The sequence below is a fragment of the Podarcis muralis genome, chromosome 4 (assembly GCF_964188315.1).
Source record: "Podarcis muralis chromosome 4, rPodMur119.hap1.1, whole genome shotgun sequence".
In the NCBI taxonomy this organism is placed as follows: Eukaryota; Metazoa; Chordata; class Lepidosauria; order Squamata; family Lacertidae; genus Podarcis; species Podarcis muralis.
This window is the reverse complement of record NC_135658.1, coordinates 66,498,737-66,522,335: the sequence shown is the minus strand read 5'-3', so window position 1 is coordinate 66,522,335 and position 23,599 is coordinate 66,498,737. Positions and strand designations below refer to the sequence as shown.

The 23,599-nt window shown below is 38.6% G+C and overlaps 1 protein-coding gene across 4 annotated transcripts in view; it reads left to right on the top strand.

Annotated features, from left to right (window-relative positions):
• Nucleotides 1–23,599, top strand: part of REPS2 (RALBP1 associated Eps domain containing 2) — a 76,509-nt gene that overhangs the window by 13,363 nt on the left and 39,547 nt on the right. For 2 of the 4 annotated variants that reach the window (XM_028727598.2, XM_028727597.2), the window contains exons 2-14: nucleotides 6,886–7,009; nucleotides 7,732–7,880; nucleotides 9,090–9,216; nucleotides 10,814–10,911; nucleotides 11,908–12,046; nucleotides 13,502–13,565; nucleotides 14,355–14,497; nucleotides 15,713–15,804; nucleotides 16,676–16,747; nucleotides 17,678–17,747; nucleotides 18,432–18,506; nucleotides 20,188–20,230; nucleotides 22,411–22,547. In XM_028727598.2, the coding sequence (XP_028583431.2) occupies nucleotides 6,886–7,009; nucleotides 7,732–7,880; nucleotides 9,090–9,216; nucleotides 10,814–10,911; nucleotides 11,908–12,046; nucleotides 13,502–13,565; nucleotides 14,355–14,497; nucleotides 15,713–15,804; nucleotides 16,676–16,747; nucleotides 17,678–17,747; nucleotides 18,432–18,506; nucleotides 20,188–20,230; nucleotides 22,411–22,547 (1,333 nt within the window). The remainder of the gene's footprint in view (nucleotides 1–6,885; nucleotides 7,010–7,731; nucleotides 7,881–9,089; nucleotides 9,217–10,813; nucleotides 10,912–11,907; nucleotides 12,047–13,501; nucleotides 13,566–14,354; nucleotides 14,498–15,712; nucleotides 15,805–16,675; nucleotides 16,748–17,677; nucleotides 17,748–18,431; nucleotides 18,507–20,187; nucleotides 20,231–22,410; nucleotides 22,548–23,599) is intronic. The other 2 variants (XM_077927482.1, XM_077927481.1) reach the window with 1 other exon arrangement.

The window sequence follows — 23,599 nt, the reverse complement described above, 5'->3', positions numbered from 1 at the left end:
CGCGGTGGTATAAGGTCTTCTGGGGTGCAAATTCATTCTTGCTCTTGAATTTCTGACCAAAATGAAGACAACTGGGTTTCACTGTGTGTCTGTGTGTTTTCTCTGAAAATGTGAGGGAGATATGCAGTGTGTTGGATAGGATTTTTTCCTTCTTCCTCATCCCCTGCATTGTAGTGTCCTTTTGGAACCAAAGGTTTTGAGCTCTCTAAAATGCAGCATTTCACAAATAGACCCAACAGGATTATAAAATTATGAAGAGCTGAAGCATAACACACCTTGATACTGAATAAACTATAAACAATGTGAAAAAGGCTAACATCTGCTAGCTTTGGTCTTAACATCATATAATGTGATTTTAAACATAAGGGAGTTTTTGTTTTGTTTTGTTTTCAGTGCTGCAGAACCAGTAGTAGGCAACTTGACTCAGCTTAAAGAGTTGTTATGTGGTTTGGCCCAAATAAATAACTAAATTATTTTTTAAAGTACATTTATATGCTGCCCATTAACACAAGTTCTCTGTGCAGCTTACAATAGAAGTTAAAACAATTAGATATAAAAATGGCTACAGCATGAAGCCAGCAGCAGAAGATAAAAAGGAAAACAGGAAAGCTCACAGCATCACCAGAGATTCACAAATCTTGACACATTTTGATGAGGCTGCACACACAGGTTCCTTGGCAAATGGTTTAATTTTTAAGGAGACCTAGGAATCATCCTGTAATAAGTTCTATTAAATCCAGTCCTGTTAAATTCTATTAAATCTAGAGGGGCATACTGTATGTGTGAGGAACTCTTATCTTTGCTAGAGAAGATCAGACTCTGTTGTCCCTGCTTTCCTGCCATCTTGTCTATTCCATTTACTAATTATATACACTCCAGATAAGGAAGATAAGAAATTTTTGGCATTCCACTTTTGCAAGTTCTGCTTTTAGAAGGAGATTGGGACTTAAATAATTCACTTCATTTTCTTTCCATTATATTCCAAAATTTCAAAATTTAGTTAGAACACATATTTTTGAGAATAATTCATATATAGTCTGGCCAAAATCCTATACCCACTTAAAAAAACCACAGTTTTCCTGGCACATTCACCATGTACCTCATCCTACATGGGGACCACCAGGAGGGCCTCATCTGCTGATTTTAAAGCATGGGCAGGTTGATATTGGAGATAGCTTGTGAGGGAGTATTCTTGCAAATAGCTTTTCAAAGGGCAGCAGTGTGTTCACTATCAATTACTTCACTTCTGTAATTTGCACCATCATTACAGCGGGGAATAAACTACTGCATTACTAAGATCTGATCTTTACTTAATCTGCATATGTCTTGGGATGCTGGTAGATAGTTCCTCCCATTTTATTTCCTGACTTTGAGTGAGGAGCATGGGATACTTTTGAAAAGGTATTCTGCTGAGGTATTTCTGCCCAGCAGGATGGGAAAAGTTGTACTTCTCTCCAGAACTGTTTGGGGTCTTTCAGCAGCCAAGGGGACACAACAGCTAAATTAATAACTTGGATGATTCATATATCTCAGTTTGTAGTGTTGCTGACTTAAAAGAAAAATGCACATGAGATCTGGGTACTTCATAAATGACAAAGTTACTCATTAAGCAAAAACATGTAAAAAAACAATTTCTCATCTGAGAATTGGTTTTGTGTATGCATGCAAAAATTGAAGAGCTTTAAAAAATGTATTCAAGATTTGTCTCACAGGATCATAAATGTGGAGGAACAGGTGGAACAAGTCTCATAGTTAAAATATTTCTATGTATTGTGTCCCGACCTGTTTGTCAGGCTATTCTCTGTTAAAGTTACTCATGGATGGAGCCTTTGGACTTGCTCCTTCCTGTGAAAGAGGGATTTTTAACAAATGTAGTGTACAGTGGTACCTTGGTTTACAAACTTAATCCGTTCGGGAAGTCCGTTCTTAAACCAAAGTGTTCTTAAACCAAGGTGTTCTTAAACCAAGGCGTGCTTTCCCATAGAAAGTAATGGAAAATGGATTAATCCGTCCCAGATGATGAAAAACAACCCCTAAAACAGCAATTTAACATGAATTTTACTATCTAATGAGGCCATTGAGCCATAAAACCAAAGCATTAGATCAGGCTGCAATCTACTATCCAGTATAAAAACTCTTACTGCAGCGGTGGCGCCAGCATCCTGCCCATGCCGTCCTGCGCCTCCCATGGTGACTCTCCACCCGTCTCCAGGGTCAGTCAGGCTTCCGCTCCCTGATCTCTCTCTCCGTAGGGCTGCGATGGAGGCAGGAGGGACCCAGAAGCAGAGAGCGAAGCAGCCTCTTGGAGGGCCATCCTTGCTGGCCTTGACTGCCGCTTGCCTAGCCTCACCTTGCCTCTGTTCTGCTGAGAGTCGGGGATCGCTCTGCCAGTGGGAAGATGGCTATGGAAAGAGTGAGCAGGGAGCCCAGTTCTGGAAACCGGGGCGATCTGGAGGAAGCAGTAGGTGAAGTGTGGGGCTTGCGGTGCACTGCTCTGGGTTGGAGGCGGCTCCCTCATTCACCACTGCTGCCGGGCTGAGCTCCACACTCGCTCCCAAGCTGGTGCTTTGTGCCCGGCGGGAGAAGGTGCACCTCTCGAGGCTGGGAGAGCGGAGCGTGCTGAGGGAGCGGAGCAAGCGGAAGTGCAGCCCCGAATGGAGTACGTTTGCAATCCAAAAAATAAATAAATACGCAAACTGGAACACTCATTTCCGATTTTGAAGTGTTCGTAATCCAAAAAGTTCGTTGGCTAGGTTGTTCGTAACCTGAGGTACCACTGTAGTGTGTGCCAATGACATATCTTTTCATCCTCAACTTAAAACATGCTCTTACTAAGCCACAGGGCTCATAAATGTGCTCTGAAAAACCTATATCTTATTTCTACTGCATTTCTAGATTCCCACCCTCCATTTTAAAGAACACTTAGCCCCCAGACAGCCTATCAAGATCCTGTGGAGTAAGGGGAAATTAGTGGGGGTGGAAATAAAGAAACAACATTGAATGCAGATTGAAATATATACATTTATCGGACGCAATACCTAAGCACTGGACCCCTATGATCATAAATATTATCACCCATTCCGTTTACTTGATAGGTATTTGAGTATTTCCTTGAGTGGATGCCTTGAAAATACGAAAGAGTAAGAATATTGTTGTCTTTCCCTCCCACACAAACTTCAGTCAGCAGGAGTGGGGGGATTGGATTGGATACTGTGCCATGATGAGAAGTGGGATGAGGATGTCTACTCCACAAAGACATTTGAACTAATATGTTCTGTGACTCGTGAGTCAGTCCTGTTCAGTCAGCCCTTAGGCTGCAATCCTATACCTATTTATATGGCTAATACTGTGCACACACTCCTGTTTACTCTGCATCCAGTGCACTCCCACCACAGGTTCAGGAAGTTGTGTACACACAACGTTAACCACAATCTACAACTATCCTGTTTCCTTTTTTTTAAAAAAAAAGAAATGCTTTACTTTGATGTGTTTTTCCAAACCAGCTTGGATCCAAATTGAAAAAAGAGCAACCTAGCTGTGTTTTAATCTAGTAATGCTTATGCAGTCTAAGCCTCACTGAAATCAACGGAAGTTATTGTGAGTTGACATGTTGACATTGTGCTGTTATATAGTTAAATGTTTGTATCTATAAAAATGCAATTAGCCTTAGGTTAAGGTTGAGTGTTTTTTTCTTTTAAAAGCAAACCCAGCCAAATCACCAGCTAGTAGTGGTAACTAACAACAACAACAACAACAACAGAGAAGCTATTTCTTATCCAAAAGCTGCTTCTATGTGTACATTGGTTTCCATTTCCTACCACCCTACACCAAAATGTATCTGAAGAACATATACGCAATATCCACTTTATATTTGGTGTGTTCTTAGAAGTTAGACTGGAAGGAGCTACTTTGCCAAATACAAAAATGAAACAGGAAAATTGAGGAGGATGCTTTAACAATGTTTTTCCCAAAACAAGAGTTTCTTTCTCTTCCTTTCACTCCCTTGGGCTTGGGCTGGTAATAGAGCAAGCTCAGCTGAATCTCTCCTAATTACAGTTTCTGGTTGCATGTTAGCCTCTTGTTTATCTCAGGAAGATAAATTCACAAGCCTGCATTCTAAGATCATGTTAAATCCTAGACATTTACAGTGTGCATTTTCCTAGGATGTTAAGTGGTTCAGTGTAGTCAGATACCAGTATGAACATTTATTGGGGGTTGGAAGACTATAGGATGGATGGCCTGTGGTCCTCTAGAAATTATTGGATTCCCAACTCCCATCAGCCAGTGAATAGGGATAGTGGGAGTTGGGGTCTTAACGACCTCTGGAGGGCCACAGGATATTCGCCACTCTTGTTGTGGATGCAGTGTAATTTCAGCTGTAGTGGTGAAAGTTGCCTAGTGAGCTGATGCTTCAAATGCTTTTCCTTTTTTTTAAGCTGCTCTCACTTTCTCTTATCACTTTCTCTTTCTCTTATCTTAGCAGAATTGAAACCTTGTGTTTTGGGACAAAGCACTTTGGACTATTTATCGCAGGAGTGTTTACACTGGCAGTTGTAAAACTTAAAGGAAAAAGACCTCTAGCTTTTTCTCTCTCTTCAAAGTAGTTGTTTTTAAGAATGCTTTAACTTGCTTACCAAATCCCAAGCACATTTGTTAATGAAGTACTCTGCTACTTGTGACAGGATTAGTACATGCTTATAAAAAAAATACTGCAGAAGCCAAAAACATTTTGGATGTGAACAAATTCACTCTTGAGAAACAGGACAACAGCAACAGGCATCAAAGCTTGTACAAGATTGTTCTCCATAGCAGTCCACAAATTCCACGATGAAACTAGTTATGACACACCTGAAAATGTTTTAGTTCAGTTTCTGTGCTCAGGAAGGGTAACAGTTAAAAATAAAGCACAATACCCGATTAGAGTAAAATTGGCTATGTGGTTTTGTATTTGGGTTGATTTCCAGCTCAAACAGGAAAAAATTTACTGCATTTCTGAAAGTATTTATCAGATGTTGGCCTTTTAGAGTAGAGATCATACACCCTTTTTATTTTAGAAAAATATAAGCATTTATCCTGTTCTGTCATATCTTTTCACCACAGCTGTTGCTGCTCTATTGTGCTCAACAAGGTTAGAAGTCTTTATGGCAAAGTGATGATATAGCAAAAATTCTATTGGAGGTGATAACTTTATAAGTCATGAAACTGTATAATAAAAATTAGAGTGAGTTTTTAGGTTGTCTTGTATAATTGATGAAAAACTACTATTATTAAAAGAGACTGAGAACGATAATGTCAGGAAACGGTTGCTTTTGCTCCTCTCACCTACATGATTAGCCAGTCTGATCTGGCTAGGATTGGCAGGATTCATCAGCTTTTACTCTGATGAATTTTGAATGGTGGAATCTTGAAGAATCTAAGGAGGAGCTGTTCCCCTTTATGGTGCTGTTAGTTGTGCACTTGACAGAACAGAGGTTGCCCTGCCCCCATCAAGACAGACAAAAATAAAGTGCATGCACAAACACACTTTGCTTCTCCAAGGGATCAGGGTAAAAGTGATGTCCAGTAGAATTAATCTGAGCTTTGAAAAGTGCATAGATCTGGAAAAGAAAGTGGGAGGGAGTGTCAACTCTTCTAACAGTAGAAAAAAGTAACCACCCCATAACACCTCATGACCAAGGGGATAGTTAGTGGAGCGAGTGGCGTAGAGGCTTTGTAGGTGCCAATCAAAGACCTGAAGGTCACCATTGTGCCCACACGCACCATGTTGGCAATCCCTGCTTTAGAAGATGGTGGGTTGTTTCCAAAGGTTCCCTTCCTTCAAGAGGAGTCCTTTTGACAGCATCCCATGTTAATTTTTGCTGTGTTTGCAGCACCAAAGTGATCTCTCCATGGTGGAAGCCTGGACAGTGTGTATGGAGGTTTGTCCTGGGCTGCCCAGATGACAATACCCACCCCCCTTCAGCCTCACTGATGTTGTCCAAAGGAAATCAGAGAAATACATTTAGCACCAGCTTGGCTGCAGGAGTTGCCGAAAGGAAGCATACAAGGCACCATCCAACTGTCTTAGGGACTCCACTCTGGATTTGTGCAGGGTTTGCTCCTTAGCATTTTCGTTTACCAAAAATGCCCCACAAGGTAAAAGGTATGGGTTGTACCTCAAGATTCACTCCTGAAGCTTTTCTCACTAATGAGCATAGCCAAAAGGCAGTAGCTAAGGAGTTTTACTTTTCCTAGATGAGCTACCTTCCCAGGTTGATGAGTCCCATCTGTCCCTCATTTCCCTCAACAGCACATGCAGAAACCTCTTTCTTGACGATTGGACCCACTATTTTGACAGCCAAAGGGCTCCTAATACTGGGGGACAGTAATTTTTTGAAATCATCTAATGAAACATTTCCCCCCCCTGCTCTTGAGGAAACATTTTCTTCCTGACTATATTGAGTGAGAGGGAGATTTCTGTAGTTCAACATCTGTTTTTCTTCCTTAAAAAAGAAGAAACTTTTCTATATGCTTCTAACTGGTTATATACAATATTCAGGTTTTCCACACAAGGATTACTGTTCCCCCTAACTATGGGCAAAAGAGCTGAGTTGTGTGAAGATAGATTAGGTGTAGCACAGCCTCTAGTTGGGGAAGGTCTATTTGTAATGGGTGAATGGGAGGATATGGGGAAACTGCCTCTGCAATGGAATGTTAGCCTTTTGGGGTGTCAAATATAGGTCAGATGCCTGAGTTTATCTCTTTGCAAACACAATTCCAGCTTTTCTTCAGTAGCTTGCATCTTTTCAGTTTCATCTACAACCAATTTTTACATTGAAAGCATTAAGTGTTTTAATTATTTGAACTCTGTCTCTCATCACCCTTTCCCCCTTTCCCTCCTTTCAGATTACAGAATTGTGTGGTGCTAAACGTGTTGGTTATTTTGGGCGTGCTCAGTTTTACGCTGCTCTGAAGCTCATCGCTGCTGTGCAGTCTGGCCTCCCAGTACGGATCGAAAGCATTCAGAATGGTAACTGTTTTCAAAACCTAGTTGTCTTCCTTGGTGTTTATTCCAAAACCCCATTTGAGATGGTAACTATAAATTACAAAATGTTTAATTTCAGTGAATGTGTAGGATGTATTGTATAATGAATGGCAAAATGCTACATGATTTTAAAGCTATACTTAACCACTGTTAAGTGTTATGCTCAGATATCTAGACTATGCTTAAATATGGACTATTATCCCAGCTGTAAAGCCATGCTTTGAAAAGGATTGCAAACAATAGTTTTCATTAACCTTGCTGAGAATTACACCTGCACTAGACAGATTAACTTCATGATTAACAGTGTAGCCCTATGCATATTTACTCACACTTACTAGGGAGAATCCTTTTGATGGCAACAAGGGTTGTAGTACTCCACAAACCAGTCTCTAGGCAAACGTGATATCCTCCATTAAGTTGCTAAATGCAAAAATGTCCACTCTTTTGCACTTTTCTACTCACTGAATCTCCATGTATACCAAATTTCATTTTTATAGATCATGTACAAGTACCCCATTAGAAATTCTTATATTATGAGATACGTTTCCTGGTCAATCAATGAGGCTATGAGTATACTTTTGGATAAGAATTCTATTCTCTTTTAACACTGCTAAGTGTTAAATTGACTTTTGTGGTGGGGAGCTTTGTTTCAATATGCATAGTTCCATGGAATTTTATTTTGTCTTTATTTCTGATATTTATTTAAGAATTGCCCTTGCCTCGATTTATGGCACTGAAAACTGATAGTGAAGTAAGGTACAGTCATACAGCAGAAGCGCATGGAACTAAATTTCAGATTCCACATGCAACACTTGAAAAAAATTGCTTCAGAAGATTGGATGGAGGAGAAAAGCAGGTAAAGGCCCTTTGCAAAGTAGAAATTTTGGTGCACAACTAACTATAAGGCACTAGATTATTTTTATTTTCTATGCACACTGACTGTTGATATTTCTCATTAAAGTACACTATTATTTATCAGCATGATTATTTGACTTTTACAATTGATTGCTGCCTCTTTGAACTGCAGATAGTCTTTAATGGTCCAGATGTGTTAATTGAGACGAAAAAGTGAAATTGCTCAGCCATTAGAATGGAAGACAATTTATTCTATGGAACATCAATGCTACAGACTTTTCTTCCAGGTCCAATGTATGTGTTTTGCCAATTGCTTATAAGGCCAGTGGAATACAGTGACACAAAAGCAGTAGCCACCTAGCAAATTTGCCATCAAAAGTTACTACTTGCCCTGTATTCCGCGCCCCCCCCCCCTTTATATCTTACTCATATGAGGGCTAAGGGAAGTCAGAACAGAGCACTTGATCCTTTTTTTGCCAGCTCCTTTAATGGATATAAAGCAGGCCGGATTTTTTGTTTTTTTTAAAAAGTAGGCTAGCTGTATCAACACCTTTCTATGCTGAAGTCTTTCAACACATTAATTTTGCTAATGGTCATCCCTGTGCTTTCTTGAACTATGAATTGGGCAAGAGTGAATATGTGATGTGCCAATTTCAGACAGACAAGAAAGAAGACTTTGAAATCATCAAAATTTAGATTTTGAATTTTAAACAAGTACTTTAGAAAGTCTCCTATGTGGTATTTGTTAATTTATTTCATATGATAACAAAAACCAAACAGGAGACTGTCCAATGCACTCAAATTTCAAGTTAAAAAATCTAATGATTTCAAAGTTTTATCTCTGCTTGAAACTGACATTCTTTGATAGCCTGTAGTTTTTCACTTGATAGATTGGCCCTATTGGCTATCATATCAGGTAATAAATACTGTTCCATGTCAAGTGTCAAGTACAGTCCGATATGATCATACTATTGTAAGTCATCTGTCAAATATCAGATCATGAAATCATGTATCAATGAATCTCAGATATTGACATGAAATTTTGAGTGTTCAGCAATATTTAATATCAAAAATTGCAGAGGAGGATTTATGTGGGCATATTTATTTATTTTTACAATTTAATATTCTACTGTGGTTAGATGAAATCACTTTGACTATGGAACAGCCAGCATTCAAAGTCCTTATTCTTTTCTAAAAAATTATTTTGAAGCAAGAAGCAAAGTCTCCCCCTATGTCTCCCATTGATTCACCTCCTGCTTCTCCATCAACCTACCAGAGGATTCCCTTGAGTTATGGGTATGGTGTCCTGAGAAGTGGGCTTGAGCAGCAGCATGGAGGTAAGATGAGGTCTGCTTTGGAGTAATCAAATCATAAGAGCACGGAAGCAGCCCAACAATTTCATAAATTAATTACATCCCTTTTAAAAGAAACTGACTTGATTTGTGTGCTTTCTCATTATTCGGTCTTGTCTTCCACTTCCTGAGAATCAGTTTAAATTAGAACAAGCATCTGTTTACAGATTTATATTCTCAACCCTTTTCAATGTAGGGTGTGGTGGGGGGTATTGCAGCCATAGATTCTGTTGAACAACAGCAGTACTTTATTGAGTTTATTCAAAAGTTAAATATTGAATGTCCTGATGGCAACACATGGGCAACTTTGGGTGAATCTGTTAAGATAAATATAGGGTACGGTACACTTTGTGAACATCCAAATGAATATGGGATTTATACTTAGGTAAATACAGGTAAGGAGGAGGGATTGGGAGGAAGGATGTGCCAGTTTCTTTATATACTTTAGTAAATCGACCCATTTTAAAGTTATGGTGGATAGAATTGTGAACAACTTCACCACTGAGTGCAGTCTTCCGGGTGTAGTAATGGCCTTCCAGTGGAATGAGGGTTTTTTTTTAATAAAAAGAAGAAGAAATAGAAGTGGGAAGGCACATCACACACACCTCGTAACCTGGCCTCAGCCGGCTGGCACAGCATTAGATGTGACACTTGCTCTGTCATGGATTCTGCATACATGCACACCAGTTGTTCTGCCTATTTTTGTTGGTGTCTTGATAAAGCTTGGTTGAATTCAAGCTAGGATCCAGATAAATGGCTGGAAGGTGGATCCAGATCTTGAAGAATGGGCAGCAGGTAACACCCCTACAGTCCCCTCCCCAGCAGCATCTCATCCACTGGAAAACCTTTTCTGGGCTTTGGGGTGGAGAGGAAAGCAGAAAATCAGGCAAAGTCCCCTTCCATGAGCAGAGCTTCTATTCTTTTCAATGCCCCGTTCCTCTTGAAGGGCCCATTCCATTCAAGAGGGTTCCAGTTTTAAGTGATTTAATGAACTACAGTTCCGTTTAAATTCTAGGTCTCATTCTTTACTTGCACAAGACGTAACAGACTGTTGAATGTTCAGAATCAATATTTGGATGCAAGCTTTAGTGGTTTCAGTGAAAGATGCCTCCAAAATGGTGTGTAGTTCTCCCTAGTTGGCAATACCAGTGTTTACTCTTGGCTAACACTGAATTTAGTTGTTTTGAATCAAACTCTTATGCTGCCATCAATGAATCCTTGTTCATTTATGTTTTTCTTGATGTTAGCATGTCTCATGAAAGAGCACTTGCTTCCTTCTTTGCAATAGGATACTTAGGCAAAAAGTCAGATGCTATGCTCTTAGTGTGGATTAAAAAAATCACCTTTCAACACAGTAAGTGAGTATTTAGTCAATAGTCAACAGCATGAGCAGTAGCATTTTGAGAATCAGGCTTTATCATAAGTGAAGGATTTGGGTAATAAAGAGACCTTTCATAGGAGGTGTGATTGTGTTTTTATTTTATTTTTTTTGAGACTGAAGGATGATATATGTTTTGTCATCTTTGATTTTGCACAACATTAGCAAGTATTCAGTTTTTATTTTCCCCTTAATTTTCCATAGGTTCATATGAAGTTAGACATACTGCTGTCCAACAAGATGGACCAACTACAGGGAATTATGGGTCTAAATCAGTTCCACCACATTCATCTCTCATTCGGGTAATGAACTACTTAGGATGTAAGATGTTTAAAATGAAAACAGCAATGTTGCTGAAATAATTATTGAGAATCAACATGATTTTATGATCAATAATGTTTGAAATAATCTTGAATGTAGCCACAGGTCTACCCTATAGCTCAAACTGTGGTATTCATTAGAAAACTACCACAGGCTAATATGGATGTAAAACTAAACTTTCAGTAGTTTGTTTTGCAATCTTGTTAGCTGCCTTTCTCAAGGCACATGCAGCATATGATAAAATCAGTCAAATGGATACATAATATTATAATATAATGGGCAGCTTCTAGACGCCATTTTTTTCCTGTGGGAAAAGAATAATTTGACTCCTAGAAAGCATTTAAGGTAGAGAAGGGGCTCAGTTGAAACAAACTCACAATGAAATGTGTGAACTCTAGATTCTGTTTTTATGTGTGATTTCAATGCATCAAAGGTAAAGTGAGGACTTCTTACTAATGAAATGCAGCACGAGCAGTTATATGGATTGAGTTTTATGTCATTGTATTGATGGGACTAGAATTTAATGAGTTTGAAGAAGTCTGATTTCAATAACCATACTTACAATTAATCACAGTTTCTTGGGTTCAGGGCAAGCTGTTCCTAATCAAAAATGGAAGCAAAAGCATCCAATCTCCTTATGATTGTGCTGAATGAAGAGGGCAGAACCGCATGAATCCAAGGCACAACTAGGCTAATTCTCATAATACTGAACCATTGTTTGGTGTTACAATCGAGTCAGTCCAATGTTTATATTCATACAGATTAGTTTGATGTATGTAAAATTTCCTATAGTCCTATGAATAAAGGCATTTATTGTAAACCCAACAGGACTATTATTGAAATCAGGCCTTCCCCATCAATTTCTTTTAAAAAGAACTACACAGTAAGAACAAAGCAACTTCAATACTTTGAAATTTCAGACATCTCAGCATTTTCTCTACCTTTCAAAATGATGCTTTGCCCTTCCCCCCCCGAAGTCTCTTTCAGTAGAGAGAGAACCACAGGACGGCAGTAGTAATTACTCAGATGACCCCTGGAGAATAACTGAGGAGCAACGAGAATATTACACCAATCAGTTCAAGTCCCTACAACCTGACCTGACCTCTTTCATTTCAGGTAATGTTCATTGTATGCACAGCAAGGAAGGCTAGAGTAAAAGGACAAGGAACTGACACAGGCTAAGTGAAAGCCTCCTGGATTTTTTAATAAGTGTTTTGGGTGTGTTGTATGTATGGTAATGTGCACAGACCCTTATTTCCGTTTTTTAATGTCACAAGTGAGTTACTGTGTTCTTGTTTGTTTTTTTTAAAAAAAATATTTTAACAATATACTGTGCATGATCCAGACAAAGTTAAATGCTTTAAAATTCCACTGCGTTCAGTAGAAGAGATTCAATCATAGGTGAAGAATGTTTCCACATGAGATATGTTATGGTACAATTGCCATTTGGTTTTTTACTCCTTGTATGTTTTTATTTAATAAGAGTTTAAAATTATTCACTATTGTAGCCTTATTAGACTAACTTGCATTTTAATTATGTCTTATAAATGTAGTTGTGATTTTAAAAATACTCAGTTGGGACTTTACACATCACATTAAACTTGTAATTTCTTCAGGGAGTTTATCTCCTTGCATGAAAACAGTAATATAGTGACCACACATCTCTAGGCCATTTCCGAAGCTGTCTCTGAAGTAGACAATTATGTCTTGTCTCCTTTTTTCTGGGAAGAAAAACAAGTTGCATCTTGAGGAATGAGCAAGCAGTAACAGCAGTCTCTCTCTCTCTCTCTCTCTCTCTCTCTCTCTCTCTCTCTCTCTCTCTCTCTCCCCCCCCCCCCCGTGTGTGTGTGTCTCCGTCCTGTCCTCCCCTCCTTGCATGTGTTTCAGACATTGCATTTTCATTCCAACAAACCACCCTTGAGGGGTCTCCCTTTCCATCCCTACTTCACACACCTGATTTTATAGAATATTTCCTAGTTGTTTTTTTTAAAAAAAGCTGTTTGTTGTGATGCTGGAACTAGGAAACTGGCCTTGAGCACTCCCGATTCTGAGCAATTTAGTTCAATTTAGAGCAAAAAATATCAGCTGAATAAGAAGCTGAGCTTTTTGTGCTGTGCTATTAATTTTAAAGATTAGTCCCATTCCAAGAGATTTTCTTTAGGCATGTTGTTGCATTTCTGGAATATTCCAGAAGATTTGAAAGTGTATTATGCCTCTCACCCTTGGCCAGAATTTAAACTTAACAGGATTTTACAAACCTAAAAAAGCAACCCCAGTCACACATGCAGATGAGATTTCTCCTGTTGGCTTTATCTCATACATGGAGTGATCTGTGCCTATAAAAGAAATTAACCCCTTCCTCCATGTCCAGTTCCTCCAACAACATGTTCATGTCTTCTGATTAGAATAGTGATATTGGAGCAAAATATTTCAAATAAACATGTCTAGTGTTAAATAGCATTGCATAGTAAAGAGTACTCTTGAGTAATTTCTTTATATTGAAATGCTTTGGAAAATGTGTTGTTCAGTAGCTTATTATTTCACTGTTTGACAAGCCATTTCTGTTGACAGGCTCTGTGGCTAAGAACTTCTTCACAAAATCTAAGCTGCCAATCCCTGAGCTTTCGCACATATGGTAAGTACTGTTTTGTAATTCAGATTAATTTTATTGTGTGTGAGAGAAACTACTGTGGCTGAAAGTTCTTCATACTTCTTACAATTTATCTCTAAAGAAATCACAGTAATTGCTCCCATCAAAATCACTTTGAGGTCCAGGCACAGCAGGGTGTATGTTGATCTTTATTTTATGCTTGTTATCTTTGTAGAGATACTGTCCCTTCTCAGCAGGACTAGAGAGATTTGAACAGCAATGCACACTAGAAGAATATCTTAAAGAACATAATTAGCACAATAATTCAACAGATATTTTTGTGAAATGGATTCAGATAAACATACATTCAGAATAGTTAAGATAACATCATAAGCTTCAGTTCTAGCTGTGCTTATCAGTTGAAACCTAATTAATACCTAACTTATTTAAAAAGTACTGCTGCATAATTCATCAACACTTTACTAATGAGGCCTTACCCTGTGTTTTTTTAAAAAGAAATCTATCTAGCTGACATTGCATATGGCCCATTGCAACTTCAGTTTTATATGAATCCTATAAAATTTCTAAACTTGTAAGGAGGAGCATTGCCATATATATATATATAGAGAGAGAGAGAGAGAGAGAGAGATTAAAATATTCAGAAAAGGAATGTATTAAAGAAAAATTACAATGGTTTCATGAAATAAATTTTAAAGAAAAACATCTTAAATGTCAAAATAAAACAAATCCATACCTCAAAAGCATAATTATATATATTGTGCATGCAAACAAAGATTTTTATTTCAATAATGCACTCAGCTATCTTATTCACAGGGAGCTAAGTGATGTAGACTGTGATGGAGCACTGACATTACCAGAGTTTTGTGCCGCCTTTCACCTTGTTGTTGCTCGGAAAAATGGTTATCTTTTGCCGGACACCTTGCCAGAGACTCTGCTGCCTGACTGTTTTCAAGCAGGTGAAGCTTTAGTATTTGTGGGGTGTTTTTTTTAAAAAAAATATCTGTTGATTAAAATGGCATTTTAACCAATGTCTATTTTGAGGTACAATTCTGGGGAAAGATGGGCTCTAAATTGCATCTAAATGGCAGAGCTGAAGGAACCAGCTTAGCAGAATTAACACCAGCATAAAAGATGTGCTTGGCTTGACTAATACATTGATGATATGCATTGATGATTGTGCACTAAACCATGGTTTAGTGCTATGTGTATGAACATAGCACTCATCTCACTCCTCCTCTTACACTACAAGGAGGATATCTTCACCAGAATTAATTTCTTTCTTTCTTTTTTAAAATAAGATTTTATTAAAACTTTTTCATAATGTAATAAGAGAAAAGAAACTATTCTAAACACAAACAAAACCAGAGACAGAGAAGAGAAAACACGGAGTCCTCTCTTGAAGGTAGCTCTTAACCCTTGTCTCACACAGAAAGTGGTGGACCCTCCCAGCTCTCACCCTGGGAAGTCTTCCCTTCCCTGCCTCTCACTCAGAGTCCTTAACACAAACTATCCACCACCTTCACATGTGTGTAAGGGACTCCAGTAACGGCCCAGAGCAGCAGATACTAATGGAAAACTAAAGGGGGGGGGGGAGAGAAGAAAGTTATTTTTAGTTTCCAAGATTTCTGGCATTACATGCAAACCAGATTACCCAGTCAATTTCAAAACTAATCAGTGAGTTATGAAATGGCATTGTTTAAACATCCAGAGTTTGTTCTAAGAACACACTCCTTTATTTGCACATAACAACAAACCAGGAACCCTAGAATATGAAACTAACTTTAGTGGAGTTGTCCCCCCAGCAGCACATAGTGGGGTGAAGAAATCTGTGGCCCTCCAGAAGTTGTTGGACTCCAATTCCCATCAGCCCCAGCAAGCATGACCAGTGGTCAGGGTATTAGGAGTTGGAGCTCAGAAACATCCAGAGGGCCACAGGTCCCCCAGTGGCCCCAAATAAAAATCAATAGTTTTTCCTCCATAAAAATGGCATGTCCATAGCCCTGGAATAGAATAAAAGAGCATTTTAAAATAAAAACTACTTGTAAAATAATAGCACACAATATATTAAAGAAGAACGTTAATACAGTGGTGCAGTTCACAGAAAATGTTCACAGTTCACGTAAAAGTTAATGCAAGGACTTATTTGCTTTTCTATCTTTTTTTCCATCTAGCTCCTCTTCAGCCTAAAAGTGATCGTGTCTTGAATTCTTACTCAGAATCATTGGCAGCAAGTCAACAAACGAGGGACTTCAGTAGGACTGAAGTAAGAAAAACTCACCTGCTGGTGTGTTTTTTAAAAATGCACCTCTGTTTTATTGTCACTTCTTTTAAATTTAATTTAACTTTAATTTTTAATTTTTAAAACAAACGGTTGAGAGAGAGAGAGAGACTTTGTATCCTGCATGAGACTAATTTAACCGTTGGATAATCAACACTCCATCCTTAGTTTACCTTTAGCAGGTTACTCTCTGTGCTGGCTAGACCTTCCATGCATAATGGACTATAAGTGGTTATAGAGAAACGTCTAGCATGGGAACCTTTGGTGCTCTGGATGTTGCTGAACTACAACTACCATCAGCCAAAGCAGGCATATTCGATGACCAGAGATGAGGGCCAAAGGTTCCCCACATCTGGGATCAGCTGTAGAATGGGTTGAGTTGATAGTACAGATAACAAGGAGAAATCCAGAAAGACAAGGTCAGTGCCAGACTTTGTACAGCCAGTAGTATGGAGCTGCCAATGAGCCCCCAATATTCGCACAGGCAATGCCCAACCTGGTTGAGCTTCAGTATGAGGGCGGAGCTTCAATTCTAGTATGAGGCCATGTTTCAATTCTTTAGACCAACTATATATGGCCTGCCCATACATAAACATTTTCTTACTCTAGAAACAATTTCTCACTATAAGCTACAATAAATATGAGACTGGGAAACTTTGGTTGCCTTACTTCAGCAATAGATTTGTTGTTAAAAGTTTCTTTCAAAACTGAAAAAGAATTATTCAATTGTCACTGCTATATAACTGGGAAAGCCTTTAGTTTTAGAATTTATACTGATGTGCTTTTTCACACTACAGAGGATGATCTATTCTTCTCTCTCTCATTTATTTTATCCCTCAATTTTAAAAATAACCAGCTTGAAACTGTTCGTGAAGATCCAAGCAACTCGGAACCATTGATTCTCTTTGAGGCAACTTCCACTGACCCAGTTGGTGACCATTTCTTTATATTTATTGCATTAGTCGCTGTGTAGAATTGCATTTATTTATTAATTAAATTTATAAATAGCCCTTCATCTAAAGATCCACTGGGTAATTTACAGCATAAAAGTACAAAATGAAAACACAAAATATGCAGCACACCAAAAACAAACGAACAAACAAAAAACCAGTAGCCTTCCTCAGGTTTGATTTTACTTATATACTCTTTTGTATCCTTGCTGAAAAAGTATTACTGCATGTGCATTTTAAAAAGATGACTGTGGAATAGTAGGAGAAAGAGAGCTTACTTCATTGGATAATTTCCTGGCAAATACAATGCTGGAACTATAACCTGTTAACAAATTACATTTGGACAATTCTCATACAATAGGACCTGTTCACATGACCCTGAAAAATGATTGAAATATGAGATGAACCAACAGGCTGATTGTGATTACAAGGCAGTCATCATGTGATTGTTGGGTTACAAGCATAAGTTTCAGGTTTTCACTGTGGACAGAACTCTTGCTGCAGTGTACTGTGTTAGATGTAGTAAAAGAAGAAAACACGACTTTGGCTACAAAATGGAACACAGTTTCTTGTAAATAAGTCACTGAACACAATGGAGCTTACTACTGAATAACTGTATGTAGAATTGCAGTTTATATCACATTTGTGAAGCAATTCCTTTGCTGTTTCACTTCCTTTCAAATTCAACCCACCAGCTTGCTTTGTGACACATAGTTTAGCTTCAAAACTAGATTATATAATATAGGAAATTAAATTTGTCCTGATTCTACTCTTCTTCTAAGGTCTTCTCCTGAGGTCTCTCCAGACCTACTGTCAGCCTGTAACCTCTAAAATGATTTGCAGGTTGCCCCTCTCTATTTCTTTTTCTTTTTTAAAATTACAAGCTTACTTTTCCTCTCTTTTATAAGGAGACTTCACTTGAAGAGATGTCTGATAAAGTTGCCCTGACACAGGACACAGTTAATGATGACAAACAAGGTACAATAGCAAACTGCTGTCTTTTAATTAATTAGGTTTCAGCTGGAAATGGATAATTTATACAGTTCCTCTTGGTTAGGAAAACGAAACGAAACTGGGCATCTCTGGCAAGGCATGTGGCTCCTGTCAATGAGCCGCCCCCCCCTCCGGCCCGTCCTCTTACCTACTGAAAAAGCTCAGTGCTTGTATTTCGTAATCAAGATTGATGCTTCTGCATAACTGCCTCAGACAGTATTGATTTCTCACACAACCATCTGTGGAACAACATTATAGTAATGTTATAAGAACTAAGGCTAAGCTCTGGTAAAGTTATGCATGATATATGTACTATTCTTATCCATTTAGCTACTAAATGTTTTTCCTAAACTTCTGCATACTTTATCCTGGGCTTCCAAAGGTTTACATCTCAACTAAAAACTCATAAGAGTAGTTTACTGTTGGGAAGTCTATGCAGGAAACAACAAACATTATTGAAGTTAAATGTATCTTAAAGCTTATCCATATTATGTAACTTCAACGTTGGTCTTAGCCCTGATAACTCTCTGTGTGAGCTGAATTCTTCTTAGCATGTGACAAGGACATTTATAGGGACAAATAAGAGTTAGAAGTGGTAACTGGGATAACCTTTTTTCCTATGTGGAATAATTAATAACAAGTAACATTCCGGTTTTTGTTTTTACTAAGGTCTGAAAGTTAGTGCTTCTTCCCAGATAATACAGAAGGAAGTCAAAGCATCTCAGCACTTGGCTGTCAAAACAGGTATGGAAAAATTCCTATATAACACAGAAGCAGGTTTGTTTTAATGTGGAATCTCTAAGTTTACTTACATTGGTGCTTGCTTCAGCATAAAATATATTTATTATTGGGTTATTAGCTATCAGCAGTATAAAGAAAATGGCTTCAAGGGTTTCCAGTATATATAAAGTATTGACCAGAATCTTGTGCATACATAGCTGTCTGCCTATTATAACTAATTGGCTCTACCTTGGAATATTTTTCCTCTTCACTGTGTGAAGTATTAGAGAAGCTTTTGTAAGACTTGTGTATTTGTTGCTCTAGTGAATGAAGAAAAATGAAAAGAAGCTTATTCCTTGTTACATTTAAACTTCAATCTTATGCATAATCATTAGAATTTAATAGCACTTGTTTTTCCCCACATTGTTAGAAAAAGATATACTTTATTTTGATCTCTCTGTAAAAGCTATCTTATTACATTTTAAAAACTGTTTCAAAAAAGAAATAATCCAAAACACACCTAGCAAAATTGGGTCGCTGAGCACCTGCTGCTGAAGTTCTGTCTCCTACATAAGAAGATTGTCATTAATGAATTAATAAGTATCCCGTCTTCCTTATGCAAAAAGTCCTGAACTTACACATGATCTAAAGTGAAGAGCCACTTAGTAAAATCTACTTTTCTTCCTGAACTTTATTGACTGTCACTTTCGTTTAGTATAATACTGCCTTCTTATAGTTCATATAAACATACAGAAAAATGTACCACTTGAAAGCAAATGTATATGTCTGAATGGTCCTGCATGTTAAAACCAAACCACTCTATATATAAAAAGTTAGTATCTCAGGAAGAAATAGTATATCTTAGGTATCTTCCTGTTCTGTAAGTTTTCTATGTTCTTTGTTTTTCGAACAATCAATGGATCATTGCTTGTCATGGCCAATTGAACCATCTTCGAGTTCTCCTCCCATGGCTGCAATTTTATGTGGTTATACAATGAAAACTTGTAACAGGTGCAGCAGTGTAATAATGTATAGAATGTAGCTGCACAGGCCAATTTGTATATTATTGCTGTAACATGAGAGGTTCATGTGTCATACTGCTAATGGCCCAGTGCAGACATAAAAATCTTAGTTCAATAAATGATGGTTTTATTGGGCCAGGAACAAACTGTCCATTCAGAGTGGCTGGGAAAACCCAGTCAGATGGGTGGCAAACAAACAAACAAACAGGTTTTCTGTCCAGTAAGTGGTATATACATTTTGCTAAATAAATAGAGTGTAGTTTCTCATTATGTCTGAACCAGGGAACCTAAGGTTACTGACTTCCAAACAAGTCAGGTTAGCAAGCCAACTTTTTACCATGGCTTAGTAACTTGGCTTGTTTGGAAGTCAGTAACCAGAAGTTTCCAGTTTTGATTAACCAAAAACTTCCCTGCTTGTTTCTTAGCTCACATGTGGGAGCACAAAGCTTGCTCATATCTCATCTTAATACACTGAGAGATGATTGTTCAAATGCAGTCTTCTTTGTTCAGACCTCAGAATACAGTCAAGGATTTTTCTAAAATGTGAAATGCCTTATATTCAAGCGCTCAGTAGTGCTGTTCATAGGCAGTGCATGTTTACAGTGATTCATCTTGAAGCATCACTGATAATTAGGGGATCTGACTTCCTGAAAATATTCCTAACAAGTGATCCTTTGTTACAGTTGCTCAGGAATCTAACACACTTAAAGCAAGACCAAGATCCAGGTAAGCAAAGGGAAGAACAAAGAATAATTCATTTCTTTCTGTGTGCACCTGTTCTTGCCTGCTACCTTCTACATGTTTGCAGTCTATGGTGCGAAAATAACTTGATGATTTCCCCTCCCCCCCTTGCAAAGCAAAAAACCCCAACATTATATAAAAAATGGAGGCTTGCTTGCTATGAATCATTAACCAGTTAGCAATTCTGAGCAGGGTAAAAGTAAGAACTACAAGTGATAGCTAGTGCATTTGTATGCTTAATCGCATAATATATATAAACTATTCGCTTATGATGGGGGAGTGAACTAAAATTCAAGAGATGGATTTTTTAATCGTGCAGAGCAAAAGAATGGAAATTCCTGTTAGAAAACATTCAGGAAATCCATCTGAATCCCTTGGCAGTGAAAAAGACAGCTGCAGGTAGGGGAATTTATCTAGATGAAGTGAAATGGTTTGAATTGAGCAAAGTAGATGTAAATATAATTGGTTGGGTAAAGGCTCACAATGATGCCTAAATCTAACTCAGATTTAGGCATGCCTAAAACAGAAGTTTAAGCATGTGTAACTCTGCACTGTTTAAGAACCCTCATGAAAATTCATAATGATCTTAGTGTTTTGTTTCCATTTTTAATGAAACGGTAACAAACATCAACTATTTTCTAGTCAGCACTGAAAACAGTTATTGGATTAGATCCAAAGACCTATGTGTAGAGTTCTGCACATCCCCAAGACTTCCCTGTGCCTCATTTGCAACCACTCAGTTGCTAGGAAAGTTGCCCAAGGTGCATGTGGATGAGAGATCGTTGTTGTGCTCAGGTTCTGCTTGCAGTGGTGGGCCACTATGAGGACCTTTTGCTGGAGCAGATAGAACTTTGGCCTAATCCAACAGGCTGTTACGTTCTTAACTGTGATGATTCCTGTTATTTGCCCGAATGGAGGATATTTGTGTGTGGGTAGAGGTAGTGTAGAAACCTTTGATACTTGAAGAGCTTCAGTGTAGCCTATCAGGCTTGTGCAGAGCTTATCAGAGACCTGGGACAAGAGTCTTGTTGGAATAACGTTATAATTTTATTGCCCTTTTAAAATGTGTTTGGGGGGGGGGGGTTATTGGGTTGTTTTTGTTGTTATTTTGATTATGTATTTTGTGTTTATATTTTGTGATTTTATCTAGTGAACTGCCCTGAGACCTGTGTGTAGGGCGGTATACAAATTTAATAAATAATAAACTCAAACAAAACCTCCAGCCTGTCCCTAATTTTTTTGCTTCGGCCTCCGAGGCCCAGGGCAAGGGTACCTAGCTGCTCCCCGACCCCCTTGCATGGGCCTGCAGCCTTTTGTACAAAGATAAGAGTCACAATAGTTGCTCCTCACTTTTTGCCTCTGGCCCAGCCTAGGATTAAGGCCCCAGAAGTTTGTTCATGAGGGAATGTGGCCCTTAGGTTAAAAACAAAAAATTCTAGCTCTGCAGCATTCCATGCCTTGGTCTCGCAATGCAATATATACAACTAAGGAGTTTTCAAAAACTACCCATCTCTAAAAGCCAGTTTTTAGAATGTCAGTTATACGTAAGACTCCCTACTATAAAGAATTGCACACACTGTATGTGTTGTGTACACCTGCCTGTACCATATTCAAAAGCCTTCAGTATGTAATCCCTGGAATTATCTGTTTCCGATGTTTTATGTACACATTTCCATCCATATATAGGTTTACCATATATTATCCTTAAATAAAGTGCATTTAAGTGTGATTTCTGCCGATGATAGCTAAAGGCGAGGAGCCAAGTCATCAGATAACTATGAGGCAGCTTATCCTAGTTCTACCCAAAGAACATCCTGGCACAGTACTATGACTTATGTGTGTTTGAAGGAGGTGTTACAATCCTCATATGGTAGAGAAGTTCCACATGGTAGGTAATTACATCCTTTCCACTAACACCACAATAATGCTTAATAGGAATCAGAATTCTGTCTGTATGACACACACAGTTCACATTAAATATTATTGTGGAGTGGACTCAAGCTGGCTCCACCATGTGGCTGTAAAGCACCGTCTCTAAACATAAAGTCAGGGGGTATGTCATATTTAATGAATACATTCTTCCAGTGTTTGCTTTTTACAACCTTTGTAGTAGGCATAAAAACCCCAGTAGCTTTCCCCTTTTAATCTTGTCTTTTTTACCCAAGATCTTATTCAAGCACATCTATAGAAGATACGATGAAAAAGGGGGGAGAACCACCAACTCCTCCACCAAGGCCACAGAAATCACATTCCAGAGCATCCTCCTTAGATCTCAATAGGATGTTCCAGCAAAACACACAAGGTAAAGTTTCGCAACCCTTTATATATGGCCTCTGCTGGTTAATGGTTGTTAATACTGTAATCGGCTTTAAAGGCAACTGTAGTAGTTACAATTTCCCAGTTATTTGCACAGGCACTTACAGCTGCTTCACGTATGCATCTTCATTTCTTGATGTTGCAATATCAGGTGGCAATTTGAATATTCAATGGGTCGGCACAAATAGAACTTCCTTTTAACTCACTGTCAGTGCGAGTTGAAAGTGCCACTCAGTTGAGTTGCTGGACTTACTCTTCTTCCGGGAGTCATGAGGAAATGTGTCCTGCCCAGCCATGTTCCAGGGGATCTTCCAAACCACCAAGGCTGTTGTGGGCATAGACAGCAGCAACAGGCAGCCCAAAGTCCATTTCCAGGCAACCGGAGGTTCCAGCAAGGGCTCAGGCAAGAGGCAAGTCGAGGGGCATTCCAAGGTGCAGGTAAGCCAAGGCCAAGGATCAGATACAAGACACAGTGCTAGTAGCAAGATGTTGTTCCAGCAGCAGATCTGCAGCCCCCTAGAAGTTTCTACAGAGAATCCTTCTCATAAGGAAGAGTCCTAAGTCAGAGTTTACGAGGAGTCCTCTTCTGCACTCAAGCATTCTACTTGACTGTGCGGGTCTTGGTCTGCCTCTTGAGATGCCATCATTCCCAGGATTTCAGGGGTGGTTCTGTCTCTGCTTCAGAAGCTGAGCTTCCTTTCTGGGGGGTGGTTTGCCTGCCAGTCTCACCCAAAGGCCCTCCTGGTTCTTCCTTAACTGTTGTTTGTGAGCCATTCCTGAGCTTCTGTGGGTTCTAAATCACCCTACGACAGATTCTTCTCAGGTGAGGAGTCATCTGTCAGGGATGGATATATAAAAGTTTATAAAAGTTATAAATTGATTGTAAAAACCCCCAAAGCAGTTGACAAAAAATGGGAAATGAAGCCATGTGCTTGCATTGGTGAACCAGTCCTTAGCCCTTCATGTTTACTGGTTGAACAGTGCATTCCTTTATATAACCTTGCTCTGAAATGTCCAGTGCTTCCAGAGAACTTCTAG